Source organism: Artemia franciscana, chromosome 2, assembly GCF_032884065.1.
Source record: "Artemia franciscana chromosome 2, ASM3288406v1, whole genome shotgun sequence".
NCBI classification, from domain to species: domain Eukaryota; kingdom Metazoa; phylum Arthropoda; class Branchiopoda; order Anostraca; family Artemiidae; genus Artemia; species Artemia franciscana.
Window position 1 is genome coordinate 36,319,975 of NC_088864.1, and position 27,192 is coordinate 36,347,166.

The window sequence follows — 27,192 nt, forward strand, 5'->3', positions numbered from 1 at the left end:
AGGATTTATTACGAAAAAACCACATCCGTTTCTGATTCTTTACTTCGTAACGTATTGTAATGGCAGTTCAATAGAAAAATGATTAGAATCAAGAATACAGGTAGGCTCTTTTTAACAATTTTTAGGCACGGTTAATTCTATATTAAAATTAGAAGAAAAAATAGACTACCTGGTTTCACATAATTTTGGCTAGAGAAAAAGTTACTTAATTCAATAGCAATGGCATGAAGAAAAAAAAAGAAAAAAAAAAAAAAAAAAAAAAAATCATAGCACAGTTCAATTACACTAACATGAGTCTCTTCATCAGGAACTATCACCAAACTATTTAAAGGTGACATACAACTTGAGTTACTTATATTCTGCATTTTAGGCTACAAAATCTACTGAAGTTGTATAACTCCCCCAAAATGCAAAATAATTTTTGTTGGTAATTTGATGCATCCTTACAGTTTATATTCATGCTAATAGCCTTTTTTTAACAATACAAGTTCATACAACTGATTTGCTTCTGACCTTGCATATATTCCTCATTAGAAAAATACCGTCGAAAACGTCACTGCCAAGAGGCACTTGTGAGAGGGACATCAACATCAACATTTTTATATTATTTCATAAAATATTCTATGCTTGTCATACTGTTTTCTGTTACTTTGGAGAAATTTGCCCCCACCGCCTCATCATGAAATAAACAAAAGGTCTCACGCATCAGGATCACCAAACTAGTGCTCTTTTTTTAATCAGTTTTGTCCATTTAAAAAAATATTCATTTTTATAAACCCTAACTGCGGTTTAGACCTGACGAATACTTTAATTTTGATTTAAACCTTTCTATATAAAACTAAGTTTACGTTGCAACACATTGATTTGTTTCTTACCCATAAATTATAAGCTATAGGTGTCAAATCTTTTAAACTTTTAAAATGTTACACCCCAAAAACATTTTTTTTCGAAAAAAAAGAGACAAATTCTTTAAAGGTAGTCTCTTAACATGCTGCTTCTTAGAAAAAGCTTTATTCTCTTATTTTCATGTCATTCAATCCATATTTTCACTTTTAAAACGAACAACGTATATAACTTTACGCTGTATTTCATTGTCCCAAATCACAAAACCGATCTCTGTTGTTCTTTCTAAAATTGCAGAATGTATAAGTGAAAGCTACGTTACTTTGCCTTGAAATATAGTACCAATTAACTGTTCCCAGAGTATTCGGCAATAAGAAAACTTGATTCTAGGTTTATCAACAAGTGATTGCTCTATGTCCCCAACGGCAAAGATTGAAAATCCTTGCATGATTCTACATAAAACAAAATGCAAAATATCTGCCCTATTGGAAAAAAAAACGGCTGGGTGAGGGTGAAAGGGGGTTGGATGTCAGAGAGGCCACGGGCCCAGCTTGTTTTCGCAATGGCTTAGGACTGAGCTCGTTTTTGCACCAAATCTGAAAATAGCTTCCTTTTAAGCAGAGACATCATAAGTTTCTTCTTTTTTTATTGTATACCATAATAATGAAGAAGTCAGTCCGTCTAAATTCTCCAAATGGTGTATCTCATCAACAAACTTTTGTATACAAAAACTGGTATAATATATTTCTGTCAGCACTTCAAAGATTAATTATCAATGCAAAAAAAAAAAAACTTAAAAAGTTTAATTTCTTAGCACGTGCCAACTCTAATATCACTACTAAGAAATGAGCAAAAATTAAGTCCCAGTTTATAGGCAGCGCAATAGCGCTGCCTAAGTAAAGAGCGATGTGGGCACAATGTATTATTTATTTATTATTTTTTTTTTGGTTTCAGACCAGGACACTTCGTATCGAAGGAGGTGTCGTAGAGACGTCAAAAAGGGCTCAAATGAAAATTGAAAGGGCTAGTGCTTTTTTTAATAGTCAAAAGTGATTGGGGGGCAACTAACCCCCCTTCCACGCCCATCATTTCCCCAAACACATCCATTAAAAATTTTGAGATAGCCATTTTGTTCAACGCAGTTGAAAGATCTGTAAATTATGTATTTAAGGTTGACAAACCCCCAACAACCCTCAGGGCAAGGGTTATAAGTTATGCCCTAGGGGCATTTAAGGTAAATATAGAAAGGGTGATCGTATAAACTTCGGGGGGGGGGCTCATTAGATCACTAATCAGGAGTTTTGGTACCCTTTTGCAACTCAGAGTGTTGGGAGTGTGAATACCCCCCCCCCCCAACCACACACACCTCGTATTTTCTGAAATGCATTTGATAAAATTTTGAGATGGCTATTTATTGTCTTAGAAACTTCAAAAAGTCTCATTCGATTTGAAATTGAAAGGTCTAGTGCCTTTTTTAATAGTTGAAAGCGATTGGAGGGAAACTAAACCCCCTTCCACGCCCACCCTTTTCCCAAACGCATACAGTCAAAATTATGATATAGCCATTTTGTTAAACGTAATTGAAAGGTCCGGAAATTTTGTCTTTGAGAATGACAACCCCCCCACGAGTCCTCAGGGCAAGGGTTGTAAGTTATGCCCTTGGAACATATAAGGTAAATATAGAAAGGATAATCGTATAAACTTCGGAGGGGGCTCACTAGATTAGTAATTAGAAGTTCTAGTTCCCTTTTTAACATTCAGAGTAATCGGAGGGTGGATACCCTTCCCGACACCTCATATTTTCCCGGAATGCATCTGATAGAAAATTTGAGATGGCCATTTGTTATCGTAGAAACTTCGAAAAGAGCTCATTCGATTGGAAATTGAAAGGGCTAGTGTACTTTTTAATAGTCGAAAGTGATTGGAGTGTAACTAATCCCTCCTCCCACGCCCACCATTTCCCCAAAAACATCCAATCAAAATTTTCAGATAGCCATTTTGCTCAAAGTAATTGAAAAGTCCAGAAATTATGTCATTGAAGATGCCAACCCACCCATAGCCCTCAGAGTAAGTGTTGTAAGTTATGCCCCGGGGTATATAAAGTATGCATAGAAGGGGTGATTGTATAAATATAGGAGGGGGCTCATTAAATTAGTAATCAGAAGTTCTAGTTCTATTTTAAGATTGATCGGAGGGTGGATACCCCCCCCCCAAACCTCCTATTTTCCCGAGATCCATCTGATAGAAATTTTGAGATGGTCATTTGTTGTCGTAGAAACTTCGAAAAGAGCTCGTTCGATTGGACATTGAAAGGGCTAGTGCCTTTTTTTATATTCGAAAGTGATTGGAGGGAAATCAACCCTCACACGCCCACCATTTCCCCAAACAAATCTAATCAAAATTTTGAGATAGTCGTTTTGTTTAACAAAATTAAAAGGTCAAGAAACTATATCTTTGAGGATGACAAAACCCCCACAGTCCTCAGGGCAAGAATCGCAATTTACGCTCTGGGGACATATAAGTTTCATACAGAAAGGGCGATCGTATAAAGTTCGGGAAATGCTACACATAGATAATGCTACTACTGTGACTGCTATTACGCCTAACAACTACGCCTAATGGTAGAAAGGTGAAATTTTCAAGAAATTTTGAGGGGGGAAGATGAACTGAATCTGAACACGCCCTCTGTACGCATATTGTCAAAAGGGTGTAACAACAATATCTTAGGTAGTGTTTGGTCTGTAAAGTTGAAACTAATTGGTCTTGTTGTGAGGGATGTTGAAATAATCAAAAGCAAATATTTGCATCCTAATGCTACTGCTTCTACTCATACTACTTTCACTATTTCTATTACTACTACTGCCACTAAAGCTTACGCTACTACAATTAATGCTACAGATACTACTACTACTACTGCTATTAAAACTAAGGACATTAATACGAAGAATTTGGGATATATAGAAACTATATGGAACTAAATCGTAACACACTATGCTCACACAGGTTGTCGAGCGGACGAATCAGAAATTGTTCAGGAATAGTTGATGGTATTTATTAAGCTGAAACTTTCAGCGTGTGTTGAAGGGGTTGTTAACGAAACCAAAGGTCCTATGCGAGTACTGCTACTAATGCTGCTACACCTATTACTACTCCACAAGATAAGGGTGTTAAGATGAAGCTTTTAAGGAATATTTAGGCGGACTATGAGCATGTGAACTTTCAAAAAGGTGACAAAGCAATATCTGAACAATAACTTATATTAGCAATTTAGATCTTCAAGGATAAGGTATGGGGGATTTTGAACTAGCCAGAAGGCACTATATTTATACTTTTGATGCTACCACTACTGTAATGTAACTAATGACCCTAACAGTATTAAATGAAACTTTTAGGGATGGTTTAGGAGTTTAAATTAAAGGAAAAAACTGAGTGCATGTAGGTTTTCAGAAGGGCATATAAGCAATATAATAGCAACACTACTCTATAATAGCTGAAAATATCATTGACACTTTTAAAGAAGCTAATTTGATTCAAAATTAAAAGTTCTGGTGCCATTTTTAAGAGTAACAATACATTGAAGGATAAACAGCGCTTCTTTTAAGCCCATTCATTTTCCAAACGCACCCAGTCACAATTTTGAGAAAACCATTTTGTTAAGGATAGAAGAACGGTCCAGCAACAATGTCTTTAGGTATATAAGGCACGTCAACGTCCCTCCTCACACGATTATTTAATTGGCCCATTATGCTTTAAAATCAAATGTTGCTTTAAAATAAAACATAGGGCATTGTATTTATGGTTGCCAATAAGACACCTGAGCAATATACTGAGAACGACTGGGGGATATTAAATTGAAATTTTTGGGGATACTACCATTACTACTAATGTTCTTGCAAATTGAATAAATAAAAAGAGTTTAAGTGTATCCAGGTTGTCAAAGATCATAGATATAGTCTTTTGGGATGATATTAAGTTATATTTCTTAGGTCAACTTCAGAAGCTATAAAATTAAAATATAAAACACTGTTTGTCTCAGGATTAAAAATTATTGAAAAAAGTTTCTCCAGCATACAAATAGCAACCCATACTATGGATTCTAATAGAACAAAAATAAAAAGATACAAAATAATATTTTTCACTTGAAAAAGACTATGTCAATGAAAAACGAACAGAAATGAATTTTAAAACTTTTTCCACAAAACAAGTTTTTCAAAGAAAAGTGGAGCTACATTAAGCCAAGAATGAGCAAAAATAAAATAAAATAATCTTCAAAACGTAAAAATACCACAAATCGCTATCAATAAATAAATGAAACTCAAAAACGAACAGATATTATAATAAATAGCAAAACCAAACTCAAAACGATTAAAAATTAACATGGCTAGGGGTGATAACCCCCATACATTTTCCAGACCAGAACACAACTTACGCTTTACTGAAAACAAAATACTTTGAAATGTTTTCACTTTTCTTACTTTCACAAATAAAAAAATATCAAAACTTCAAGGAATAAATATCAGTAAATGTCAATTAAATGACAATCCACGGTCTTGTTTTTTCAGTTTTCTTTTTAATTTTAACTGGTGCTTTCTTACTTGTCTTGAAATTTGCAGGGAAGCACAACTATAATATCATGTTCATCAATTCGGCCAAACAAAGTCTCAGTAAAAATCACAGATGTTAGACCCTTACGATTCCATCGCAATAAACTAAGATCAGTCGCGTAGAAATAGAAAGAAGACAAAATCAAAGCGGTTTTCTAGCAAAACAATTATCAACAGAACTGGCTAGTTACAACGGACGACAACGCTTTCCTATTCGACGCGAGTATCCTCCTTAGAAAAAAATTCAAAAGATATACACAAATTAAGTATGTATTTTTTTTTTAGATTCGACTTTGTTGGTATTTTTTGCGATACTTCTAAACATTGATGGACAAAAAGAGCCGATACATTACTCATCCATGTCTCAATTCAATAGATCATCATATCCAGGAAAAACTGTCTACACGCCTTTGCTTAGGCCCGCATCTGATGATGATAGCCCTACTTACATCATAGCTCCTTCGGGAAGGAAGGGATATTTCCCTGTGAAGAGCCTCTGTGACTTAATGATTTGCAATTGTATAAAAGCAAAAATAGACTGCAATTGTGAAAGTGAAGAAACAGTAAGTCATTGATGTGATTTCTACATATAGAGTCTTGTACAGTTTTAAGAACAACCTGGAAAAGTGCGCCAACACTAGACATGTTTCTAACATATCAGTACATAGCCTTCAATGATACAAATGGGTAATATAAACTTAGGTAATGGAAAACGTAATCTCCGAAAGTGCCAAAACTTCAACCAATTTTCAAGGCAGAAAAATATGAAAAATAGAAGTATTTAAAGCAAAGTTAGATGTAAAAAAAAAAAAAAAAAAAAAATCCTTTCAGAAAGGATAAAACGAGTAAAAAATCGGTTGTTTGTTTTTCATGTTCTTTTTTGCATCATCATGACCTGAATTTTTAGCTATTTTCAATCTCCCACTGTATGTCGACTGTCACTATTGCAGAACATTACTTCTTAGATGGCGCTGAGTTGACACCGCTATGAATTTTTTCAAAGATTCTATTCTTCATTTCTTAAGTTATTTCAATCATGGGGACATAAGCTTAAAATTCATGATAGTTTCAAAGGTTCGTGAGTAGTTTGAAAAGACCCAAACCTTTCATTTTTACCCAAACTTTGAAGTCTATAACTTTAGTTGCATGAAGCACAATTAGCAATATAGATAGAAAATTGCACGAATGCAAACTGAAAATTACAAGCATTTATTTCTTGATATTTCTTTAACCTTGAATTTCCTTTCTTCTCGAGGAAGGGAATATTTTCTTTCCTTTTAGATTATCAGATAGAAAAAAAATAAGCATATTCAGTTTGATATATGAGGACATTTTATGAGATGTTAGGTTTTAAAATCATTCTGGACCTTTCATTTTGCAAACTGCAGGAGTGCTACACTTCATGCAGTACACAGAAACATTTGCTGGGTCTACCAAACTATATCCTGTGTTGTTTTTGTTTTTTTTTATAAAATTGTAACATCGAACGTTATATTCATTGGGTTGCGAGGGAATTCCTATCCAAAACAAGGAATTTCCTTTTCTTGGGTTTCAAGAGAATTTCAATCCAAAAAATAAAATTTCCTTTCGATCTCCTGGAGGAATTAAATTGACAAAATGTTAATTTTATTAGAAACAGAACCAATAAGTAGACATAAACCGAATTGGAGAATCATACTTTACAAGTTTCAAGCTCTTATCTACAAAAATGTGGACAATAGATACAATAGATAGACCAAAACTCCCATAACCTTGGTTCCTTTTAAAAAACCTAAAAAAAATTTGTTGGACAAGAATAGTTGATTGAAATTTTCTAAATATTGTAGTTCTAAATTGGAAGTTTAATGGAGAGTATTATTTTTCTTTTTTTCAATGATTTAGCGTTGGGTATTTATGTTGGGTCATTATGACAGAGTGAGATTTGTTGTTGGTGTAAGGTGTTGTGGAGATGGGTTGTCTTCGTGTGAGCAGTCGCGGGAACAGTACTTCTTATCTATTTGTTTTTGTCTAGGCCTAGTTCAGTAACCTACAAATGATTATTATGTAGTGTTATTTTTTCCCCAGTTAACGGGCCCGTGGGCCATTTGGAGTTTTTTATATTTATTGAAAGAACTTAAACTTGAAAAGACTTGACAATTTAATCTGATTCTAAATACAACGTTTTTAGTCATTACGTTTAATGTTACACATAAATGCTATAATAAATGCTACCCATACCCATTTGCAAATATATTGACTCCCCTAGCAATAATGAGCCGGCTAGAACCTCCAACAGGTTGACAGGTTGAAAATTTTCAAGTATACTTGAAAATTTTCCATTATATTGGTCGAACCAGCGTACATTCCCCGGGGAGACCCTCCAACAAGGTTGACTCTAGTTCGGCATTGTGCAGTGACATGCATGAGAGGTGTAGCATAAGTGGGAGATGATAACAACGGCAATGAAGGGGGGAAAATTAATGCCATGTTTTTCTTCTCACTTAATTGGACTATCTGTCTTGGCCTTTTCTACAATTAGCCATGACTTGACTTGCCCACAACTACTCCATTTTTAATTCTAAATGCTACCCAGCGTGATTGAAAGGTCCAATAACTATACCTTTGGGGATGACATGACGCCCCTGAGTTCCTGGGGAAAGGGCTGTAAGCCACACAATTTGTGCATTGTTCACACATAGTATTTGTTATTAGGAAATACACGGACTTTTTTTTTTGGGGGTGGGGGGCTTCCGCGGGGATTGGATTTTGAATGTGGAGAATATTCCCCGATAGGCAAGTTTCCAGGGGTATTGACCAGGGGAAACTTAACATGAGGAGAGGAAAGGGGGTTTTCTGGCACGATTTGAAAAACAGTCAATAATGAAATAAAAACAAGTTTCTTAACTAAAAGTAAGGATCAACATTAAAACTTAAGACGAACAAGAATTTCCCCTTACATGAGGGAAACTTCCCTTTCCTTAACCCTCGCTCTTTACGTCGCATTACAACTTTTTGTCACAGTTCTTTAAGAAAGACTTCTAAAACACAACAGTCGTTCAATTTAAAAGAGAAGAATTTTAAACAACTTTAAACTTTAGCGTGAAGAGCGAGAGTTGAGGAAGGGGCAGTCGTCACCATATACAAAAAAAAAAAATCTGTTCGTTTTTAGTTCTTATGTCGCTCTTTACCTTCAGCTGAAAAAGCTTGTATTTTTATTAAAGATTGTTTTAGGCTTAAGATTTTCAAATCTATAAAGGGATGAGAATCCTCTCCATGTTCTTCATGGGTCCATATATGGATATTGACAATTCTTGACGGGTATTTATACCAAATTGAACTTTAACAGTTCAGACGATTTTACTGAAATCTAAAGATGAGCAAGACACAAGGGTAGTTAATTTCAGGGTAGTAACCTCGTATCTAGCTACTTCGACGGACAAACCATGTAGTGAATCTTCAACCTATCATAATCTAGAAAGTAAAGCGGGTAAAAATTGAAAAATATGCCTGCACATATAAAATACAATTTGTCTTTAGTTTTCTCTTTTGTTAGTTTGTTGTTTCTCCTGAAAATCTGCCTTATTCAAGATACTATCTTGAATAAGGTGGTTTTTGGCCCCAACCGTAATGTTCCTTTTGGTTTTAGGGTCTTGAAATAAGTCCAAATGCCAACTGGATACCTCTGAAAACAGAAGAGTTTCGCCTTCAAAATTGTGGCTATATAGGGCTGCGAAGTGGATCTTTTTCAAGCCTTCGAAAAATCAAAACAATAGAGTTTTCCAATATCAAACACATTGTCATAGAACAAAAAGGATTAAATATGCAAGCACCAGAATCCCAGCCATACTTTAGAAAAATTATGTTCAGTTCATGCCAAATAATGATAAAACAGAAAAACTCGATCAGTGGCTACCTTGGTGACATTTTCTTCAATAATGTCACAATACCTAATATATCAAGTGGCACCTTTGAGTCTGTTCATGCAAAGTCTTTGACATTATTCGAAGTACACGCCTTCGAAATCGATGAAGATGGCTTTCGAAACTGTGAAATAACAAATTTGAATGTAACTGCTTGTAAAATTTTGACATTTGAGAAAAATTCTCTGAATATACGACAAGTAGAAACTGCTATTTTTAAAGACAATGAGATAGTAAATATAAACGAGAAAGGAATTCAAATACTAGGATCGTCAACAATTAACACCAAATTTTGGTTTATTAACAATTTGATTGGTAATATTTCACAAAGCGGATTAATTGTGTCAAATATTGGATCAATTCTGCTAGTACAAAATTTATTTAAATTTGTCACAAAAAATGCTTTCATCCACCTTGAAACGACAAAACGAAAAGGACAATTTCAATTTGCGAAGAACGAGTTAATATCTTATGAACAAGGTGCTCTTGTCTTATCAGAAGAATTCGAGTTTATTGACGTTAAACTTCCAGATCCATGTACGTGTAAGCTTACACCATCCATTGCTGCTCAGTGGCTAATTGCAGCCAGTGATATTGAGCAAAAGAAAAACTTGAAAACAACTAAACATTTTAACAGTCGACAAATGGAAGGTGCATTAATGTGCAAAGGGAAACTCAAGGACAGCATGTATATTCAAGAATACCAAAATAAGTTTTGTCGACAACAAAGAGTTACTACTAAGACAATATGCGATCTCCAACAAATTTGTATGTGCTCTCCTCTCCTGGGTACATCCATTACCAAAATTAGGATCGACTGTAAATGCGGAAACAAAACGGTGAGTGATATATGATGCACAAATGAAAGTTAAATTGAAACCTACTTGTTAGAATCGGTCAAGTGGAAACTTATGCAACCATACTTATTTTAGCAAATGGGGCGGGGGGGGATAAGGAACTCAGCTTTTGACGAAAAAAACCGTATATGTAGTTCTGCAGCTTTTGGCGACAACAGGTGATAAGTTTAAAAGAAACAAAAGCGGGTGAAAAATCAGCAAAAAATAAGTTAAAAGACGTGGTGACGAAAAGCTTCAGACAAGCTTCAGTCTTTGGGAATCAACAGACTGTTAATATTTGAGTTTTTCGGTGAAAAGCGTTGTCCAATTTAACTAATTAATTTTATTTGCTTACTTTCAAGGTTCAACGTGACAGCACTGACAAAAACGTCGTAAAGCCCTAAAATCTTCATAATTTTGAAACGACGAAAATAAATTTGTTTGAAAATTTCAGTTTTCAAAAATGAACAGAACTAAGACGGGTTCAGAGACAAAAATGACTTGATTTTTCTGTTATTAGCACTTCAGTAGCCTTAATCACAGGTAAACACTGATACAAGTCTCAGGGAGAGGGGGAATGACAGAGTATTTTGCAAGGGAGAGGTGACTGGGGCTGCTAATACAAGTAAACTGCAACTTTTTGCCCAAGTTTTTGATATTATCGTAAAAAGGCTAGAAGTGCCAAGGCTTCGGAAATAAGGAAGATGTTATAGGACAAGGGTGGTTGTCCCCTAACTATGGCTTAGTCCATTTTGATAATTATAACGGACTTTCAGCTTTTTAACGAATTTTCAGCCTATTTTAAACACACAAGTTTGATACCATATAAAACTAGTTCTAACCGCTTACTTGTGCCTTTTTTTGCTTGTTTGATACTTAGCGATTATATTTCACCATAGATTAAGATTAGCATTTTCTTGTAGTTTAAAAATATAGGAGTCTAGGTGGGAGTGGAAATCACTGTCAAAACTTGCGATCTTAACATTAATTGATTTGTATTCGTGATAGTCACCACTTCAGGTTGATTACACATGCAAAAAAGGCTAGTTTTTTAACTGAAATAAAGAGTATTATTTAATGAACTTCCAACGTGCAGAGACAACTCAAGGGAAAGAGCTGTCACATCTAAAAGTTTCTTTCTGTAAGAAAATGGTCTTTTAGCAATCACTACCTGCCTACCCCCCCTTCCAAAAAAAAGGTAAAGAATTTTACGATTCTGCCATGTCTTATATTTTCCACACAATGCAAATATTTCCGTTTTTTTTTTGTTTTTGTTTTTTTAATTTGGTGAAAGTCAAATTTCGGGAAAGAGCTACCACACCTAAAATTTTCTTTCCATGGGGAAAGTTTTCTAGAAAGCACTACCTCCCCACTCCTGTCCCCTCGAAAAAATGTCAAGATTTTTACGATTCTGCCATAACATTTTCTATTTTCCGTATAATGCAAATATTTTTGCGTCTCTTTTGGACTCAAAGAAAGCTGAAAAGCATGTCATCTAATATATACTTCAAGTTGGTTAATGTGCTTTTTTTCTAAAAATTATTTTCAGCGACTTTATTTACAGCATCAAGGATTAGTATTACTTTATTTGCAGGGGCTTGACATCAGTACCCTAGCTGGACCTGGAAAACTTCCTGCCGACACAGAAGAAATAAATGTTGAAGGATGCATACAAGTCAACATCCGAAGCGAAGCATTTACTTATCTTAAACATTTAGTTTCAGTTACTTTTTCAAACATAACGGTAATGAAAATCGCTCCAAATGGACTGTTTATAAATCCACCTAAACCCTCGCTTGAAATTAAGTTCGAAAATGTAAATTTACACCCGGAATATCCTAATTCACTTCGAGGAAATGTTGGTAGTATCACCTTCAAGGGTGTTGCATTTAAAGCACCATTAGTTTTAGCATTTTTCAATGCACTGTCAGCTAGTAAACTTTCATTCGAGGAGTGCAAAATACTCGACATTCAAAAGGGATCTTTCCAAAACACGCGAGTTTCCAGTTTAATTTTCAAAGATAGCAAAATTTTGAGTATCAGCGAACGAGGCATAAGCATTGTGGTGGAAAATAGTGTCATATTTAGTGGTAACCATATCGGCGATTGGAATACAGGAGGTATCGACATTGTCTGGAACCAAGGTCAAAATATAGGGGGCGAGATATATCTTATAAATAACACAATAGAAAACATGTATCAAAATTCGATTTTGACAAAGTGTCTTGGGCCAGTAACAATACAAAATAACATCTTTGCATACGTACAAGCGTACGCTTTTCATCGCTTACAGCACGAGAGTACGAGTACCTCTGAATTCAAGTTTGAGAACAACGAATTGAAACACTATGATAGAAATGTCGTAATAGTACCACCCTATTTTATTGTCAGCAGCTTGAAGTTGCCAGATGAATGCTCCTGCAGCTTTCTAAGAAAAGCTGAGCAGTTAATTGCTGAATCTTCAATAAGAAACGGAGAAAAAAGAATAAAAAGGATTGTACATGAGGCAAACAAGACAGATGGTCCAAAGAAGCCCTCTGTAAAAGATATATTACTTTGTCACTCGAAAAAGTCAAAGCACATTTTGCTTTCAAAATATGAAAAGGAAGTTTGCGAAACGGGAGATTCGGAAAATCTTATTTTTAAAATTGCCATACCTATTACAGCCATTTTCTTACTTGTTGTCCTAGTTTTGACAGCCGTCATTCTTTACTGTCGTACCCGGGAACTTCAGAAAAAGAATAAAACAACAGAACACCTACAGGAGCAGATAACTAGCCTTCATATACTCGGTCCTATAATTTGGAGCAAAAAACGGCGAAATTCCCAAATCCAGCACGGTAATGTTAAGGAGGATTCGAATACAATTTCACGATTCGAACAGACAATTCCTAAAAAAGCGGACAGAGCAGATTCATGGGTTCTTGGTGTAAATGGAGAAAGAGTACGTCAAGAGACCCTACATTTTTCATCTGAGACAACGGAGGCAATAGAGGAGCCTCATGTGTACGTTGTTTTAGATGCGAATAATTGATACTGGACGGACACTTTCTTTGCTTTTGTTATACTCCGACGAGGTCAAACAAACAGATGGATATAATTAATTCCAATATCTACACTGTATAATAGATTTTAATTATATAAGTTAAAAGTTTCCAGCCTATTCTCCTTGTTCAACATAATAAATAAAAAGCAGTTTAGCTCAAAAACTATTCTTCTTTTATGACAAGCTTGAAAGTAAAATTCCGGGGAAAACGGAACGTTCCCGCACCACCTTTTTTGATCCTGGAATCATCATGATTCAAGTAAAAATATCTAGAACAACTTAAAAAAAGCTCTAACAACAAATGCGCAAAAAGCAAAAAAAATTCCTTCTATCTAGAAGATTGATTTATTTTTTTTAAATGGTAAAAATGAAAGCATGGGGCGACCGCGACGTATTTTGTAACTCATCAAGGAATTTTAGGACACTGTATCCATCGATGTGAACATTAAAACCATCGCCATGATTATCAGCAATACTAGCGTGCGTTTTTGTTGTGACACCCGAACTCTTTTATTTTTAGTCTTATTACAACAAATCTTTTTTTTTTTTTATTTCATCCCTAAAACTTTAAAGCTTTCTTTTAATTAAACATAAATACAGTTTTTCAACTGAAAGTAAGAAGCAACATTTAAATTAAAGATCAAAAAAGGATTAATCTGTATATGAGGGGGGATCCTTCTTCTTAATCCCTTGTCGCTGCGCTGAAGTTTTTTAGGGTTTTAAAAAAGCTTCTTATTCTGATTCAACGGCCCTTGTGTTTCAGCAGTCGTTATTCAAGAATTAAGACTAAAACTAAAACTTTACCGTAATGAGTAATGGATTGAGGAGACGACAGCCCCCCTTACATATGGAATGATTTCTGTTCACATTAAGTTGCAATATTGCTCCTTATTTTCAGTTGAAAAACATTTTTTTAAATTTAATAACTGATCGTTTTTCAAATTATGGCCAGGCCTAATCAAGACATGATGTGAACTACCGGCCCCATCCCCATTTCTCGATATTAAATTACATGTATCAATTATTATAAACTGATTGCTAATGTTCCAAATTTTTAGTTTTTCCATTTGAAAATTGAAATGTTAGATTATAATTACAAATTCTGACAAGTTTGGATAGTTAAAACTTCAAATTTTGTCCATATTTCTTCAAGTAAAGTTTATTTACTTTATTATATTTTATTTATTTTTTCAACAATTTTCACTTCTTTTTCTAGTGTCAACAGCAAAAACCGCCTCATTTCGAGAATTCCAGTTTCTTAAGAAATTTTCTGATTTAAATAGCACATTCCTTCAAGTAAACCTTTTCTATTTCATCCTTTTTTTATTTTCAAAGATTTTCGCTTCTTTTTCGAACTTCAAATGCATTTTTTTTTTTACCGTCAAAACTCAATTTCTTAAAAATTTCGAGATTTAAATATCACATTTCTCCAAATAAATCCTTTTTCATTCATCGACTTTTTTCCTTTATAAGGAATTTTCACCTCTTTTTCAAATTTCATATCTAGAAATCTTTCAAATACATATCAAGAAATTCGAGTTTTCTTAAAAATTTCACACTTCTATATCACACTTCTTCAAGTAAAGCCTTTCCTCTTCGTTAATTTACTTACAAAACGTTTTCATTTGTCATACAATTTTCACTTCTTTTTTTGATAGCAAAACACTTTTTCATGTCAAGAATTCCATATTTCTTCAAGATTTCAGGATTTAAATACTACATTTCGTCATTTCACCTTTCTACTTCTTCAAATTATCCGCTTTTTAACTATTCACACTTTTTTAATTTTGATAACAAAATGCTTTCTCATGTCCAGATTTTCTCAAGAAAATTAATAAAAAAAGTAAAGTTTTTTGGTGGAAGCAAAGAGCGAAGGTGAAACATAAACCAAACAGAAGTTGTTGCTTCTCAGTTTATATAACATATATCTGTAATATTGGTCCGAATAAGCCACGTCATAATATTTTTTTGAATTTTTTAGAATCCCCAAAACTAGTGCTTTACTGAAAAGATAAAGTCGACGAAGCAAAACACGATTTAGAGGAAAAAAGTCCGTAAGTAAAATACAGAAAATACGAGACTAATTTATAAGGCTCTCAGTAGCCTTTTACTGACCATGAAACCAGTAAATTTTAGTATGCAATTTAGTATTTTTTTTTTTAAACTCAAAAATAAGATTAGTTTTTTCAGAATTCTAAAATTTTACCAAAATATTGCGAGGCAGTTTATTTGAACCAATTTTTCAGATGTGTTACATCAAATATATAACATCAAAATCAGATATAACTCACGTGTTGTTTTCTTTTGAACTTTGGTTACTATGGACCGTTGTTGACTCTTTACTAGGCTGCAGCTATTTCTGCCACCAAAAAGGAAAAAGATTACAAACCACACAAAAGTGCTTGTGTAACCCTCCTTTTCATGAATTATAGAAAATACCGTATTTTTGCTGATAGGGGCTAAAAACCCTGTTCCAGAGTTCTCATATAGGTTGACGTTGCTGCTGTAATTCTATCACGGAAACTACTGCAGTTTTTTTTAACAATTTTTGTGGTGTTTTCCCTCTTTTTTCTACATTATGCAAAATATCTTATAGGAATAAAGTTTTGAAATTGATACATTTTACGGTTTGGGGGTGATCATTTTTTTTGCGCGTGTGTGTGCGTGTTTATACTACAATTAAATTTCCTCTAAGTTCCAAAAAACCTTGTCATGCTTTACGAGTCATGATAGAAGAGATTTTTGTAGCATCACAAACAAATCTTCCTCCAACAAGCCATCGAGAGAAATAAAAACCTCTAGTTTCTCCTCATCAAACTGTTCGTTGTAACGAAGTGTAAGTAAGGAGCGATGCGGTTCAATAGTAACCGAAACTCTAAGAAATACCCATCAAAAGTTACGAGCCTCAAAAAATTTGCCCATTTTTGAAAAAAAGGGGGAAACATACCCAAAACATGCAGTCTTCTTAATGAAAACCACACTATCAGATTCAGCATATCAGAGAACATTAATATAGATGTTTCAAGCTCCATTTAGAAAAATATGGAATTTTGCATTTTTAACAGAAGCAAGATCACGGATGCGAGTTTATTTTTTTCTTCATTTTTTTTTACTTGTTTGTTTTACAAAAAGGTGATCACATCGAACCATCAATTCTTGAAGATCGGGAGAGGGTTCATTCGATCAGAAATCAAAAGCACTAGCGTCCTTTTTAAGCGACCAAAAATATTGGAAAATGTTTTTATTTCCAATATCTTCCAAAAGCAGCCCCCCCACACATCCCCTTTTTCCCAAAAGTCGTTCTATCAAAACTTTGAGACAGTCATTTTGTTCAGAATAGACAAAAGATCTAATAAATATGTCTATGAGGATGACTTGACCCCCTACAGATCTCGGGGAAAGGGCTACAAGCTATGAAACTTTGCCCACTGTTTCCATATAGTATTGGTAATTGGAAAGTATACAACAATTTTACAGGGGGGGGGGTATTTGTTGGTGAGGCTGGCGTTCACGTGGTAGTATCATTCCATGGAGGAATTCTTCGTGGTGAAAGGGTTGATTCCGTGGAGGGGAAGGTGGATTTCCCGGCATTATTTAAAAACGACCAGAAATTTAATAGAAAAACAAGTCTTTCACTGCAAGTGAAGAGAAACATTAAAATTTAAAACGAAGAGAAATTATCACGGAGAGTTTCCCCTCCTCCATACATCGCTCTTTACGCTAAAGATTTTTTAGAGCTTCTAAAGAAGCTTATTATTCTAATTAAAAGCCCTCGTGTTTCAGGAATCATTCTTAAATAACTGGTATAACAAAAAGTCAAAGTTTTAGTGTGAGGAGCGAGGTATGGAGGAGGAGAAAACCCTCCTTGTATACGAAATAATTTCGGTTCGGTTTAAGTTTTTATGTTACTCTTTGCTTTTAGTTGAAAAAAACCTTTTTCATTTAATTAGTTAATAAAGACTGTTTGTAGGATGAGGATAAAATGAAGGCTAAAAACTGAGCTTTAAATTTTATAATTATTTAATGTACACTGACTTTTAATTATCTAGTTTACATTGAGTTTTAGAAAAGGAACGAGAAATAAAAGAGCTCGGAGTAAGCTCGAACTGTCATTATTGGTTTTAAATCCGTAATTCTCTAGTTTATAGTAAATTTTAGGGAAGAGATTGGGAAACATAATACTAATAGAAATAATACAAATAGCTCTATTAAAGGTAAGAAAATTTATGCCCCTCAGCGAAATAACCCCTAATATCCCCTAAAAAGGCATAATTTAGAAGAGGAAGACCGGATGAGACAGATCTAGGAATTATACAAAAACAAATGATTAGGATGGTCCCAGGTAATTTCTAAGGCTAGCTTGTTTGCAAACATACTAAAAAGTAATAGTTATGGTTTTTTGCACTAGAAGAAAACCTGAATTTTTTTTCCAACAAAAATTTAAATCTTGGGGCCGTTGAGGCATAACAGTTTAACAGTTACGAAATATCGCGACGCCCTAAGCTTAATTTTTAGTCAACATGTTAAAACTTTTCCGACTAACAAAAAATGCTTTGAATAATTTTATTTAGAGTTTTGGTAATTATAGCTACAGGCCACTCTTAGCTTACAGTCCAAGGTAACGAAATCGATTCGTTTAGAGGTATATATTAACCCCAAATGTCTCCACAAAACACTTATTTTAGCAGCGGATTGACGCTTTCACTACTTAAGACAAATTAGAGCACAACAAGAATAAAAAAAAAAAAAAAAAAAAAAAACCAACAAACAAACATAAAAACAGAAATAATAATGAATATAATTGTTAACGCATATCATAGTTTGTATTAACTTATTGATGAAAAGAAAGTATTAAGAAATAGGAAATTGCTATTTCATTGCGGCTTAGAAAGAAATGTATCCAAACCACAACTGTAAAGTTTATCGTTCTGCTACGATAACACATTTTTAGTTTTTGAAATATTGAGTTGGAACAATGTACTGGAAACGTAAGTTAATTGGTTCTTATCAATAAACTAGTGATTAATGTAATAAAATGAAAAAATAGATGAAGAAAATAATCTGAAAAACAAAAACTCCACCAGGACAGGACGCAAAATCTTGATTGACTATTTAAAGACGAAATTAAAACTAGATATTCATAAAATAAAAAGACGAACCAGAGAAGTACGGACGGTGGATTAAAAGTACAGTTTTCGAGGATGTGCCATAATCATAAGCAGCACAATAGCACTGTCTAAGTAAAGAGCGATGTGGGCAGAATGTATTATTTTTTGTGTTTTGTTTTTAGACTAGAGCACTTCGTATCGAAGAAGTAGTCGTAGAAACTTGTCAGTGATAGTCGTCAAAAGTGATTGGAGGGCAAATAGCCCCTTTCCCCTCCCAGACCCACTATTTACACAAACGCATCCAATCAAGATTTTGAGATGCCCATTTTATTCAACGTAGTTGGAAGGTCCAGAAATTACATGTTTGAGGATGACAACACCAGCACAGCCCTCAGGGCAAGAGTTGCAAGTTATGCCCGGGGCATATAAGTTTTATATGGAAAAGGATGATCGTATAAACTTCGGAGGGGGCTCATTGGATTGCTAATTAGAATTTTTAGTGCCTATCAGAGTGATGGGAGGGTGGAAATCTTCCCCCCACACCTCTTTTTTCCAGAAATGTATGTGATTGAAACTTTGAGATTGCTATTTATTAACGTAGAAACTTTGAAAAAGGCTCATTCGATTGGAAATTGGAAGGATTGGAAAGTGATTGGAGGACAATTAACCCTCCTCCCACGTATACATTTTCCCAAACACATTCAATCAAAACTATGAGACAGCTATTTTGTTCAACATAAATAAAAGGCGAAAATTATGTCGCTGAGAATGACGACCCCTTAGAGCCTTCAGGGCAAGGGTTGTAAGTTATGCCCTGGGGGCATATGATGTATATATATATATATATATATATATATATATATATATATATATATATATATATATATATATATATATATATATATAGAAAGAGTGAACATATAAGCTTTGGAGTGGTTCATAGAATCAGAAGTTCTAGTGCCCTTTTTAAGATTCAGAGTGATCGAAGGGTGGATACCCCATACCTCGTATTTTCCCGAAATGCATGTAATAGAAATTTTAAGATGACCATTTGCTGTCGTAGAAGCTTCGAAAAGAGCTTATTCAATTGAGAATTGAAAGGGCTAGTGCCCTATTTAATATTCAAAGTAATTGGAGTGCAACTATCCTCCCTCCCACTCCCACCATTTCCCTAAACACATCCAATCAAAATTTTGAGATAGCGATTTTGTTAAACGTAATTAAAAAGCCCAGAAATTATGTGTTTGAGGATGACAACATCAGCAGAGGCCTCAAGGGTGATCGTATAAACTTCAGAGGGGACTTAATGGATTGGCAATCAGAATTTTTATTGTCCTTTTAAAAATTGAGGGTAATCGAAGAATGGATACGGCCCCAAACCTCGTATTTTCCCGAAACGCATCTGATAGAATTTTGAAATGGCCATTTGTTGTAGAACTTCGAAATAGGCTCTTTCGATTGGAAATTGAAAGGGCTAGTGTCCTTTTTATTAGTCAAAAGTGAATTGAGGGCAACAAGCCTCCCCCATATCCATCAATTCCAAAAACACATGTAATCAAAATTTTGAGATAGCCATTTCGTTCAGCGTAGTTGGAAGGTAAAAAAATAATGTCTTTGACAACCCCCATAACTTCTCAAGACCAGAACATAATTTGCACTTCACTGAAAAAAAAAAAAAAAAGAAAGAAATGGCCGTGGATTGTCAGTTTGGTAGATATGTACTGACATATATTCCTAAAAATTTTAATAATTTTTTATTTGTTAAACTTATAGAAGTTAAGACATTTTAAACGGATTTTTTCGTTTAATATCGTAAGATGAAAGGATTAGAATGGCTTCCAAGTCTTCGACGGAAAAAAGTTAGCGCAAAATAGATTTTTATTTTTTAAACACAAGACAAGTTTGTTCTAAAATAAGATTAAAAACTGATAATTATACATTATAGCTATTAAGCACTATTATATTAAGACATTTATATATTTTTATGCGCTATATTACTGAAAATTTTAAAATACCCCTTTGTTCAAAATCAGCCCAAAGGTCTTATAGCAAGGCCTTTGGGGTTGACGCAACCCTCCATAGTCTGGGGCCAGGGTTGTAAGTTATACCCCGGGCATACAAGCTATTTATGGAAGGTTTGGTTGTTTGAACTTTAAGGGAACCTCATTTGAATGGAAATGTATAGCTGTATTTCCCTTTTGAGACTCAAAATTGATGTAGGGCAACCAGTTTCCCCCTCCCTGATAACCTGTTTTCCCCAAACGCTTCCAATTAAAATTGCAAGATAGCCGTTTTGTTTACAATAGTCCAAAGAACATATAACAAGGGCTTCAAGGTGGACACAGACCTCGAGAACCCAGGTGCAAGGTTTGTAAGTTATGCCCCGGGCATATAAGGTTCTCATGGAATGGATAGTCAAATAAAATTTGGATCGGATGGGGCTCATTCGATTGGAAGTCGAAAGATCTAGTGCCCTTTTTAAGCGTCAAAAATGAAAGGAGGATAACCAGCCTCCCCCTCAATCCTATCACTCCCCAAAACAGGTCCGGTAATTAGTTCGCTTAAAACAAAAATTTTAAGAGAACTATTTTGCTCAGCATTACTGAAAGGTCCCGTAATTGTGTCTTAGGGGATGTCAATCTCCTTACAATGTCAACTTACATTGCTAATTTAGACCTTTAAGGGCAAGTTGTGGGGGATTTTGAACTAGCCAGAAGTCACTATATGTATAATTTTTTAATGCTACCACTGCAGTTAATGTAACTAATGACGCTAAATTTATTAAGATGAAACTCTTAGGGAGCATTTAGGAGTTTCAATAAAAGGGGAAAACTGTGTGCATGCAAGTTTTCAAAAGGGCATATAAGCAATATCATAGGCAAGACCAGTCTATAATAGATAGAAATATCATTGAAACTTTTAAAGGAGCTAATTCAATTAAAAATTAAAAGTTCTAGTGCCCTTTTCAAGAGTAGCAAGAGATGCGAGGGCAAGCAGCCCTTCTCTCAAGCACATTCATTTTCCAAAAGCATTCAGTCAAATCTTTGAGACACCCATTTTGTTCAGCATAGTAGAACGGTAATATTAGAACATAGTATTAGTCATGTCAGATCCCCGCAATTATGCAGTTGACCCATTATGCTTCAAAAAACTGTTGCTTTAAAATAAATCAAAATGCATCGTGTTTATGGTTACCAATAAGACAACTCAGCAGTATATCGAGAACGACTGGGGGTATTAAGTTCAAACTTTTGGGGATACTGGTATCACTACTTCTGCTCTTATAATTTCAATAAATAAAAAGCGTGTAGGTATATTCAGTTCGTCAAAGAGCATAGATAGAGTCTTTTGGGAATGATACTAAGTTTTATTTTCCAGGTCAACTTCAGAAACAATAAAATTAAATTAAGAAATACTGTTTGTGTCAGGATTAATAATTGTTGAAACCGTTTCTCTAACATACAAATAGCAACCCATACTATGGATTCTTACAGAAAAAACTGGGAAGATATAAAATATTTCTTTTTCCATAAAAAAAGACTATGTCAATAAAAAACCAACAGGAATTAATTTAAAAAACTTTTTCCAACAGTCAAGTTATCTTCCAAGCGTAAAACTACACAGAAATTACAATAAACAGCCGAGTCAAACCAAAAATAAGCAAAAAATAACATGAGTAGGGTTGATAAACCCCAGTCCTTTCTGAAGACCAGAACAAAATATGCGCTTTACTGAGAACAAAATATGTTTGAAATGTTTTCACTTTTTTTTACTTTCATAAACAAAACATATCAAAACTTTAAGGAATACCAGTATATGTCAATTAAAGTGACAATCTACGGTCATCTGTTTTTGTTTTTGAAGGCTTAACCCTATTAAAACATGATGGGGGACTTTCAAATTTATTTTGCCCTGGTATTATGATGACGAACATCCAGTGTCTCATGAGGAAATTTTGCCCAATTGCATATAGTACATATTTGTGCAAATGTCAAATCGTTCCCATACAGCACTTGCAAGAGCATTGCCTTAGAAATCTTACAGTTTACTAAAATAATTTCCTAAAATTTTATATAAAAATCGAAACAAGTATATATGGAGTGTAGCCACGTCATTAAATACAAAGATTAGTCCTGTGATTAGGTCTTAAAAAATGCATAGGCTATATGACATTCATTGATTTTCTCATTCACATATGATTCCTTTTTTACTCCCAATAGCCTTTCAGAGAGCAAATTTTACCATTGAACCTTTAATAATATGGGCAAGTTCACACCACGGCATAGTTTGCAGAAACTATAGTTGGCTAATCAATTATTTAGAAAAAGGTTGGTATTCCATTCTCTGTAAAATGTCATAGACAAATTTTTCCAATCAATTTCTATTGTCCCCGGAAAATTTTCGAGTATGAGGCAAAAGATGTATTTAAAAACGAATCTAACAATTAAGAATTCAATAAAATGGCCAAATTCAATCTTTACGTTTGAAAAATCATGCGATAAAACTATGTTTCTTGCTGCTAGTGAGAAGCGAAGTCGAAAGAACCAAGACGTAGCTCATGTAAAACAAGAGTTGTCATCTGTTCCCAAATAATCCACTACCTGCTTGAAAAGTAGACCTAGCTTGTCTATTGACTTGGAAAAAAAAAATGAATGGACAAAAGCAATGAAAGAACAAGTACGGTACACGTACGGTAAAACGACGCCAGATGACTATCTTCCATTTCAGATATTGTGGACAACGTAAATTGTAGTTACATAATTTTTTCTCTCATAAGGTCAAATAATAAATAGCTTTCGGATATGTTTCCAAAATTCGGAAAAAAACAAATATTCTTATTGGATATTTATTTTATTCTTTTAAAATAAAATAGCTAAACTAAGTTGTTGTATCCACCCCTATCATTTCTGAACATTTCCAGTCATCATAGAAACTTATCAGTCGTTTCTTTGCAAAATTTGGTTTCCATTCTCGCAATTTCTCGAATTCAATTTTTTTTTCCATTCCAAAAATTACAGAAAGAGCAAAACAGGTGGTAGCCTGACGGTGGTCCCCAGATTACAGTACTTAAAACTATTCCCGAATTTTTAGGTTTCGGTCAATTTGCCCAAAGGAAGACCCCAAAATCTTCCTAAGAATTAATGTCAACAAGGATAACGATCTGTAATTCCCGTTTACTTTCGTATATTTTCGAATGTTAATATTGAAGGAGCTATCAGTAAACCCAGTTTTTTTGGGGGGGAAACTCAGGGAAACCCTGAAACATTCGAGAAAAGTGCAAGCACTAGCAGAATATGGTATCTAACAACCACATTTATCGTCTTTTCTTCATAACAATGGTAGCATAATTATTTTTTTATATTATTATCAAAGGCAAACTTATAGCATAAAAGCAACAAGATAAAAAAAAAGCTGATCCGATTTTTAAGTTTAACTTAAGAAGTGGCACAAATGAAATTTCCTAAACAACAAAACTTTTTTGCTTAAAAAAGTAAAATATACAAATTTAACTAAAATGTACAATTGAAAAATTAGTACGCAAAACAGTGAGTGATGGAGAAAAACTGATGGTAATTCAAATTCACCATAAAAAGTTGTATTGGCGGCAAAATAAAACTCTCTTTGGATAAAAACTGTGCAATCAGACAATGAAAAAAGGAAAAAATGGAACAGGAAGCTATTTATTACACAATCTTGCATACAAAGAACAATAAGATATCTATGAACGATATAATGAGTATCTTTTCAATCTTTGAAAGAGACTTTAATTTAGAAGGATAACAAAAGTAAATTTAATCATTATTCTTTGTAAACAAATTTTTTAAGGATAGATTATATGGACGGATATGCCTTCTAAGAATAAAAAAGAAATGCAACATGGCTTATCTTTATCGGTTGTTTTTACTTTTATAAAACGTATTCTCCGAGGTATTACTTAAAAGTTAGGATAAAAATATGAAAGTATTTCTATATAAGAAACTAAAATTCTGATATTTAATAGAAGGGAAAAATAGGTGAAAGTAAAGCAAGATTGCCCTGAAAATTAACATAGACCATCCGCAAATAAAGAAAGTGACTAAACAACCTAATCCATATTTCAATAAAATAAAGAATCATTTTATTCCATGAAATTTTATTCATCAGGTTTTAGTACACACAAACTAAAGTATCCAAATCTTTTAGGACAAATTCTAGTAAGTCTCCTCTTCGTACATCTTTCTGGAGAATGGGAGCCCGAAAGCAGTGGAGAAAGGGAACTACCCGAGACAACAATGCCAGAAGAGACACTGTCACCCGAAATTATGAGCCCTGATAACGAAATTACTAGCATTGGTGAAAATGACAAAACTACCAATGAAGAACAGCACGAGGAAGATGAGGAGGAGGAGAGTGAAGAATCCAGTGATATTCAACTTCCTTCGTTCGTTACTTCTTCAAATACAATTTGTGATCTTCCCCAGTGTACTTGCACTGACAATGAAGGGATAAATATGGTTTACTGTACTTGTGACGAAGAGAATAAGGTATGCACCTACCTATTATATTACAGAATTCCCCCAAAATCATTTCATTAAATAGATAATTTCAACAGTACTATTTACCCAAATCTAAGGGCGAGTACGACGTAAGACTTAACGCTTGGTTTAGTAATGACAACAGCGCTTACAAGAACATCAAAGGCTCATATAGTAGCACAACCCAAGCTAAACATTCATATTGTCAAACACAGAACAAATTGTAGCTCCAAGGCAGTGCGTTGAACTAATGCGTGTTCATAATAACCCAAAAAAAAAAATTCTGTCGACGATCTGGTTTTCTAATAAAACTCATTTCTTATGTAGTTTTTGATCGAGTCGGTTATAACAATTTTGGCAAAGAAACATTAACGAAATCAAAGGAAAATTGGAGTTATGGAGAACATAATTAACTGGGTCAGAAGAAATCATGGCTGAGAAGCAGTAAGAATTTGGATTTTCCCTGATCATTCCTTTAGAGTAAGATTTCCTTTTGAAATTACCGCAGCACTCTCATTAAAAAGAAAAAAAAATAATTAGAAAGAAATGTTGTTATAGCCACCCGACTCACCAAACACGTTTTTTAATCTATATTAAAGTATATTATTAAAGTATATTAATCATTGCTCAGATTTAACCAAGCATCAAATCTATAGTCAAATTGACTATACACTTCTGTTTATTGTAAACTTATAACTACACAATTAATTCGAAATCTCAATTATTTATCAGTACAAAAATTCTTAGAATGTATTATCAGGAAAAAAAAAAGCGGGTAAAAAAGGGCACTATCAGGGACAAGGAATATATATACTTTACGACTTTTCATTCTTGTCTCTACTTTCTAGAAAAGTTCTTTCTCAGTTAATTTTTAGTCATTAATCCAGTTGAACTCCCCAGTGCTAAACGAAATACGAAAATATATCATACAAAATCTTTTGGAAAATATTAACTCAGCACTCGAAAAAGGTGAACAGTGCATGATTATGAGTATTTTATTGATTTTAGAAAGCCTTTTAGCACTGTTTAAGATTTTGTTGGAAAGGCTACATTTTTTAAACCTGAAGGGTAGTATTTTAAATTGGTTCATATCACATTTAAATAAAGGAAAGCTAAGTGTGACAATAAATAGCAAATCTTAACCATTTTTCACAAAGTGCGGTGTCCCTCAGGGCTCAAAAATATACCTAATATTCGGAGAAACAATGACATTCTACATTCTCAGAGCTTCAGTTACTTCATTTGCTGACGACACAGCTTTTTTGATAGTAGCAAAGTCACTCAATTTTGTGCTGCGTAAAACTTGAGAATAAACCGGTTTTTTCGTTAGTTTCTTCCAGATTAGCGGGAGACAAGACAAAGACAAGTGACAGAATATATGGGAAATATATAATTTGGGCTATATATTTGCACATAAGGGGGGGGGGGATAAAGTATTGGACAGTTTGAAGTAAAAAAAAATTCTTACTTCATAATATGCAGAATAACTGTACCTAACACATTTTTCGTGCAGACCCGCTATACTTTATCCCCCCCCCTAATGTGTAAATCTATAGCCCACATTTGATTCTAAAGTAACAAAGAAACTAACAAAAAACCAGTTTGTTTTCGAGTTTTACACACAGCGTAAACTTGAGTAAATTGCACGTAACACACAAGTACTTAAATTTCTTCCCCCTAAGGAAATTAAAAAAAATTAAAACTCAAATAAAATTCTTAAATGAAGTTTTAGATGAAGTTTTGATAGACTATGGATTGTTCTGGGTACCCGGCTTACTGGTCGTATTTCAAACAGTAGGCTGTACGAAAAGTGTGGTTCAATCCCGTTTTCTAGGGCTATAATGAGAGAAAGGTTGAGATGGGCAGGGCCCGTTCTGCGGACGAAGGATGAAAATTTACCAAAGATTGTCCTTTCCGGCCAACCGTCAAGGGTTAATGGAAAGCAGATCGTCCGTGGTTAGGGTGGGCTGTGTCATAAAAAAAAATTTAAAGGAAATGAGAACTTCCTGGACGGGTGTAAAGAGGAAGGCTTTGAATATATTGGGATGGAGGAGGAGCATGCGCATCTGTGTTTGCCTCAGGCAGCTTGGATCTGCAGCGAATGGTTAGTAGCAATAATAGTACTAAGAATGCTGCTAGTCTTACATCTGAACAAAGGAACACATTGAAGGCAAGTCAATTGACTAGAAACACAGGTAAGTCAGTTTGGAGTTCGATTCCAGATTCTCTTCGTCAGTCTGAAAGAGTACCACAACTTAAAATTCGTATCAAAAAGTCGTTTTTTAAGAATCCTGCAATGTTCAATACTCGAGAAAGTTTTTTTTTTATTGATATATTGATT

General features: G+C 34.1%; 3 protein-coding genes across 3 annotated transcripts in view; 2 read left to right on the forward strand and 1 right to left on the reverse strand.

Moving 5' to 3' along the window:
- Positions 1 to 27,192, reverse strand: part of LOC136040940 (E3 ubiquitin-protein ligase MYCBP2-like) — a gene marked incomplete in the record, with an annotated part of 337,503 nt that overhangs the window by 200,880 nt on the left and 109,431 nt on the right.
- LOC136040950 (uncharacterized) lies at positions 35 to 13,336 on the forward strand. The gene is made up of 4 exons (XM_065725403.1): positions 35 to 100; positions 5,733 to 6,010; positions 9,073 to 10,185; positions 11,777 to 13,336. The coding sequence occupies exons 1-4, from the start codon at positions 79 to 81 to the stop codon at positions 13,214 to 13,216; spliced, it is 2,853 nt and encodes a 950-aa protein (XP_065581475.1). The 5' UTR covers positions 35 to 78; the 3' UTR covers positions 13,217 to 13,336.
- The window catches only part of LOC136040959 (uncharacterized), a gene marked incomplete in the record, with an annotated part of 18,588 nt that continues 8,706 nt past the window's right edge, over positions 17,311 to 27,192 (forward strand). The window contains 2 exon segments of the mRNA XM_065725416.1: positions 17,311 to 18,216; positions 24,520 to 24,860. Coding sequence (XP_065581488.1) covers positions 18,204 to 18,216; positions 24,520 to 24,860 — 354 coding nt within the window.